General features: G+C 39.3%; 1 protein-coding gene across 3 annotated transcripts in view; it reads left to right on the top strand.

Moving 5' to 3' along the window:
* SGPP2 (sphingosine-1-phosphate phosphatase 2) overlaps nt 1-6823 on the top strand; it is a 71493-nt gene extending 64670 nt beyond the window's left edge. For 2 of the 3 annotated variants that reach the window (XM_039489296.1, XM_039489295.1), the window contains exons 5-6: nt 1348-1407; nt 3741-6823. In XM_039489296.1, the coding sequence (XP_039345230.1) occupies nt 1348-1407; nt 3741-4283 (603 nt within the window). In that variant the 3' untranslated portion in view covers nt 4284-6823. The remainder of the gene's footprint in view (nt 1-1347; nt 1408-3740) is intronic. The other variant, XM_039489294.1, reaches the window with a different exon arrangement.

Genomic DNA, 6823 nt, shown 5'->3' with positions numbered 1-6823 from the left:
TACAGATTTTTGTATGGCGTGAATGCTGCCAAAGTCAATACCACATTAGGTCCTTTCCCCCTCCCATGCATCTATTGTTCAGATTAGGCTTACACCACTATGTAGGTTGCAGCTGGTGCACATATAGTTATCTGAGTTGGAACGCCCTGTCTGAAATAACCCCATGTTCCAAATGAGTAAATAATATTCTCTTGGTTAACAGTTTATGAATTTGGTTAATTAGCCAATGCAACATCAGCCAATATTGCTGAGTTTATCAACCACCTTTTAATAGCAGTCCAAAGCACCAGCTAATGTGACTGAATGGCTCAGAAAGATGTGTGTTTATTACCATGCAGAAAGTCACTGCATGTTTGTCAGACAGGTACTGTGACTAATCATTCCCTGTGCAGACACTACTGAGACTCTCTGAGCATGGGCAAGCTAGACTAACTCAGACCTTTATAGATCACACCTACCTTGGTTTTGTTATTGTTGTTTAATAAAAGGGTCTGTTAGTAAGGGGTCCTCTGGTGATTTTCTCTCCACTTACTTGTGTTCACATACATTCAGTTTTGGAGCTTTGACAGCAATAAGTGATCATGATCGTGAACTTCATGTAATTCACCTGAGGTCAGGGAGTGAGATGCATGCCACTGAAATGAACTGGAATTTGGGTTTGCCTTTGATGCTTGATTCTCTTTTTGGCTATTCATTAAACCACAACTATTTAAAAACAACAATATTGAATTTACTGAATGGCTTTGGTGACTTTATGGTTGCTTTGGTATTGCCAAGCCCAAGTATTAAAAAAAATAAAATAAATCATGAGTCATGCCCCCAAAATCATGATTGGCTTAAAAGTCATGGGTTTTTTTTAAAGCAAATGTTGGATTCTTTTTATTTGCTTTCTGGTTTTTCCAAGCTTTTTTCCCCCTAAACACTTTTTTTTTTAAAACGAAAGCTGAGATTCTAAGATAATTCCAAGACTCCAGGACCTGGAGCTTTTAGAAAAGCATCAAATGTTGCAAGACTGATGACTAAGATTGCAAGAGTAGACAATGCTGCAATTTCAGTATCAGATTCTATATTTTGAGCAACAGAAATTGGGGCCACATTGTGCTAGGTACTTTACAAACATGAGAGACAGTCCCTGCCCCAAACAGCTTACATCCTACATACACAAGACAAAGGATGGGAGGGGAAAGAAAGACATGAAGAGGTGAAGTGATCTTGAGGAAAATCGCACAGCAAGTCAGAACTTGGGTATGTAACCCAGGGCTCTTGATTCCCAGACCAGGACCCTCTTTGCTAGATAGAGTAGAGCCTTAGCATACTAAGTGTTAATAATCCCTTTATTGATAACAGTTTACACTTACGGAACTGTGGATCCTTGGTAGTAAAACAGCAGTACCAAGTTGCATCTTGGTAAGCAACATCAATATTATGTTTACATCTTTCTCTTGTAATTGTAATGCTAACCTTAAGGGAAACTTGTACTGATCATATGCAAAAACGATTCTTTGAATTACTTTTTTTTTAATTTCAGATTTGCTTGAACCTAGCACGTGAAAATTCTCAGCATCTAAAATTCACCCTTGTTTGAGTTATGTGCTTGTCACAAAATATTTCGGGGGGGTCCAGCCTTGATGACTCTAAATGGAGTTTGCTCAAAAACAGTTCACCTATGGGCTATGACCAAGCACAGAAATTTTCAATTATAAAGAACTTTTCAGAAAGTTATGATCTTGTGAACCCAGGGAATTTTTAGTATTTACTTGACTAGAGCTTTTGCAATATTACCCTGAGTCTGCTATTTATGCAGGTTCTGCAGCTAGATAATGATAATAGAACTGTGTTTATGAGGAAACCAGTTTCTATATTGCTTTTGACCTCCCTACCTGCAGCGGGCTGAAAAACTTCAGTGAGAGCATTTGTCACAGGGTAGCATGTGTCTCCTTTCCCAGTATCACTGTTGACAACAGTTTAATAAAAGTCCTCAAAGCAGCTTATTTATTTCAGTTAATAAATTAGGTTTTAACCTCCATGGTCTTGCCTCAGGCAATTAACTAACAATCCAGACTTCAATTACTGCTATAACAAGAGTTCTTATGCATTGTTATTGCCTAAAGGAGCCTGTGCCCAGCCAAAGGAGAGAAATGCATCATTTAAATATTTTACCCATTGTCTCATATCTCTGCAGTTGTTTCCTCCCTCAAATTTAATAATATAAAGTTTCTTTTGTTAAAGGAACCATATAACCTTTCTCCTGCTTGTGCAAACGAAGAAATCATAATCCTGTTGCCATGAAATGAAATTAGCTTTGGGATTATGGGTGGGGAAAGGTTTGCATTAATAGAAATCTGCTGTTTAAACTTGTTTTAATAGAGACCCTGAAACTAAGTCATGCAAATAGTTTCTCCCATTTAATTAATTATCAGAAGGTAACTGGCCCTCAAAAAACAAGTTTACAAGGGGTAAAATCTTGCTTATCCTACTCAGGGGAAAAAATCCTCTCTGAAATCCAGAGGAATACTCACATGTGTGAGGCAAGGATCAGGGCCAATGCATACTTTGTTTTGTCTCTCATAAATCTATGTATCTAATCTGTGTTTATACATCCACTCATAAGCATAGGATCTAGACTCTGGCTACAAAACACTAAGTTTAACAATGAATTAAGCCTGAAGAGGGACGCTGTTTTAGCCAATACATTCCTTTGCTCAGGGAAAGGTTTCTTTGACTTACTTCAGTATTGCAGGAAAACATATCTAAAGAAATGGGGTTTGAAATGTGCACTGAATGTGGCCAGCCTGGTTCATCCTGATCACCTGTAGCAGTGTTCTAGAATGTAGGGCCTGCAAAGCTCTGTCCACTGAGTACATTGGCCCTTTACAGCGCTTCTCCTACCTCCCTTGTTTAAAAAGTAGTGCACAAATCAATGGGCTTTTGCAGGGTTATGGCACTGTCTGAAGTGTGCTAAGAAAGTCCAGAATAACAATGTTAAATGTTGCAGTGTTGTTACATCATGGAGTAACTGAAAAATAGTAATTAACGGAAAGTAAACTCAGAAAATAATTGCTGACTGTCAAAAGTTAAGACGGTGGCCTGTTACGCAGTGGAGACCAGAAATGTCTAGTAAAAACATATAAGATGGCTGGTTAAGACAGCAAGCTCAGTACTTAGGGTCTGAATTTGGAAGTCAGCAGTTTTGACTTCAGCGAGTACTGAAATGCTACAGTTTATCATTGGGCAATAAGTGAAAAACACTAGCCAACTGACACTGCAGAGGGAATTGGGTAGTAGAATCTTTATGTGGCCAGGATAAAAGCTCTGTTTTGCTATATAAAGTCTTATGAAGCACTGAGGGAATTGCAGCCAGTTAGATCACATTTTTAGCTGAGCATTCTGACACCTCTCTTTTTGGCAAGTAATTCATTATTAGTGCACTGTAGTGGGGGGAGGAGGAAGGACAGGCTACATGTTCATTTGAAAAAATAAGATACCTGATGCTATTAATGTTCCTATTGTTTCTCACTCCATTAATGTTTTACTTCATCGTTAACTGTGTTTTGGTGGAAAAAACCATAATGTGTTCAATCTTAGAGTATACATTTAAAAATAAAAAAAGATAATTTAAATGTAAAGACTGCATCTTCCTAATTCACTCCCCACTTTTGAAAAATTGGATTGATAGTCTGATAACCTGTTTATACTTCCATGTTTTAACAAGTTATTTTTTTTAATTCCCATGTTTACAGGATGTGATTGGTGGAACTCTGATTTCAGCTGCGTTAATTGTACTCACATATCCTGCATGGGATATCATAGACCACTTGATGTTAACCAGTCCATTCTGCCCTATACTTTCCATAGTCGTGCCCCTTCTCCTATGTTACAACTATCCCAAACTAGAGGATTACAGCCCTACTCGAGCAGACACAACAACTGTCCTTGGAGCAGGAGCTGGAGCAACCGTAGGATTCTGGTTAAATAACCTATGTGCAGCACCAAACTATCCCAACCAAAGTCTTCACCTCAGCCTTCCTCCAATCAGTGAAATGATGATGGTGGTGCTGGCAAAGTTCTTAGTGGGGATTTTTATTCTTTTGGTCACACGTTATTTCATCAAAGGCATGGCCCTCCGTGTGTTGTGTTCTAGGTACCAGGTTTCTCTCAACGATCTAGAAGCCAGACGACGACTGGAAATAGAAGTGCCCTACAAATTTATAACATATTCTTCTGTTGGCTTCAGTGCTACAGCGCTTGTGCCATTAGTACATGAGTTATTAGGATTAATATGAGTGTGATGCCTTGTTAGAAATCGTTTATTGCAAAACCATGTTGGAGATGCAAAGAATTTACTCAAAGGAAAAGACTTGACCAAAAAATGTGTTGTTCCTTTCTGCACTGGCCTAAAAATATCTACTATTGACTATCCCAGGGAATCATTGAATGTAAATAATTTAAGATTAGAAATTACTGGCTAGTCTGTACCAACAGCTACAGATCTGTGATCCAGGTGGTTAGTATGATGAGTACAAAAACAAGAACTCCTGTGTGTTTTGTTTACTTTCCAAAAAGTTAGCATGTGCTACAGTGTCAGTGTTGTGTCACTCACGGTTCAGCCTCAGTACTTCACTCCTCCGTTTTGGAAACATCACAAAGGTGATGCTCACACGGTTGGAGATATGGTAGGTTTCCCTCACTGCATCCTGCAATCTCCGATGGCCTCCCACACTTCAAGTAAAGGATTCTGTTTTATGCATGCCATGTAGTGTGTAGCAGATGCGAGAGAGCAATTCTGCTGCAGGGACAGAACCAGCTCCACAGTGGTCAGGAAGTGGGGTTAGTGTAAATAAGTGTGCATGTGTGAGCAGCAGGATTGAGGAGGCCTCATGTGGGGAAGAAGCTCCCAACCTAGTATTAAAGCTCCACTCTCCAGCCTGTCACTGCTCAATATTGTGCTCTCCTGGGTAATTGGGTAGCCAAAGGAAGAAGTTGCTGAGGGGGGCAAATCCACAGGGACGGCAGCAGGAAATGAGATGTGATCAGAAAGAGGTAAGCCTGGCTAAGTGGGTGGCTAGCCAAAACCAAAATGAGAATGGCTTGAAATGACATAGGGCCTGATGCTGCCATGAAGCTGCGCTTTAAAACTGTCCTGCTGACTAAGATGTCAGGCTCTCTGAATAGATGCCCTTGGGAACATGCACAGAAACCATCAACCTAGATAAGGTTACATGTATGTGTTTCCCTTGTGACTGCTCTTAATTGTTAAATGTTGAAATTTTATGACACTTTTTGTACTTGTTACTTGATGTAATCGGTCTTCTCAGTACACAGACAGCTGTCCTTGTTAAGACTTGTTTTACCTATCGGAATTCTTCAGAAAACTAACTTTTTTCTTTTGTGTTTCATACCAAAAATCTGACTGAAGTATTACTAAAAATTCTGCTTGGCTATGCTTCAGCTAGGGAAGTGAGCACACAACGGGGAGCCACGTGCTCCTAAATCAATATCCCAGCTGCCATGGATTCCCTCTTGGAAAAGCCACTTATCCACCTTGCCTCAGCTCCCCCATTCCTAAAAGTGCAACAATAATTTTTGCCTACCTCACAGGGATGTTGTGAGGACTAATTAGTGTTTGAAGTGTATTATGGAAAGTGCTGAGTATTAATAGTCAAGTGACCATAAAACACACTGATACAATGGCCATAATTTTCTGGTGCCAAGCTCCACTATGATTTGTCTTCGATGCATCAGTACACAAGAATAGTCATGTTCTTAACCATTAATAGTTAAGGGTGGCTGCTGCTGCTGTGATTTCCAGGACACTAAAAAGTATTAGCAATTGCACCAATAAGCTGCTAGAAGTTCAGCTGTGATTGTAGTTCAACTAAAAAAAAAAAAGAATGGGTAATGCTGCTAGACCTTGACTCCTCCTACACTTCCCCATCACATTATGAATGTGCCAATCTGTATATTATACTGCTGCATTTACAGCTGAAAGCAGGACCTGTGAGCCTTTTTCTTAGAGAATTTAAAAGAAGTAGAGCCATCACTCTTTCCTACTGGCCACCGCTTTTTTTAAAATTTGTGTAGGTTTGAGCTTCTAGGCCATTACAAAGGCTACCATCTTCCCCTGTAAAATGAACGTTTAATTTGTGAGCAGCGTTAAATGTGGAAGAAGAATGTAAATGGGGTGAATTGCCAGTGTTGGCTAGTTTTAGATTCATGTATTCAGACAGTATGGCTTTGCCCTGCTCGCCCCTGAGCAGATTTGGAAGAGATGCTTGCTTTTAGAAAAAGTGAGGAACCACTCCAGGAGAATACAAGATACAAGCTGACATTTCAAATATAGCGTTAAGTACACACATACAGCCGACCCAAAATTTAATAGCCGTTTAGTAAATATGAACACTTCAGTACCAAAATGTATAGAAGACCGTAGCTAAATCAAGCTGCACTTCACCACTACACCAGAAGAAATACCTTAAAACACCTTCCAATAAAGGTGTTTTATAATATAGGGCTGCATGAAGGCAAAGATCTGAAGCCCTATAGAGGTGTTATTTCATGTCATAGCGAAAGGGACTAAAGCAGAAAAAAGGTACAATAAGTGGAAGCTTCCTTAACTCATAACACTAAGTCAACTAGACTCAAAAAGTGGCTTAAGTTTAGCTGGGTCTTTCATACAGTTTTAGTTAAAATATTGCTTTTCTGAACTGTGGCTATTCTGTGCTATCAAACTTTTATAATATAGATCTAAGCTTGGATTTATAAAGTATGTGCACATTTCTATTTTTTGTAGCATTCCACTGCATGTGATTTATGCAACCCCTAC

The sequence above is a fragment of the Mauremys reevesii genome, linkage group 9, assembly GCF_016161935.1.
Source record: "Mauremys reevesii isolate NIE-2019 linkage group 9, ASM1616193v1, whole genome shotgun sequence".
Taxonomy (NCBI): domain Eukaryota; kingdom Metazoa; phylum Chordata; order Testudines; family Geoemydidae; genus Mauremys; species Mauremys reevesii.
This window is presented reverse-complemented; position numbering and strand designations above follow the sequence as displayed.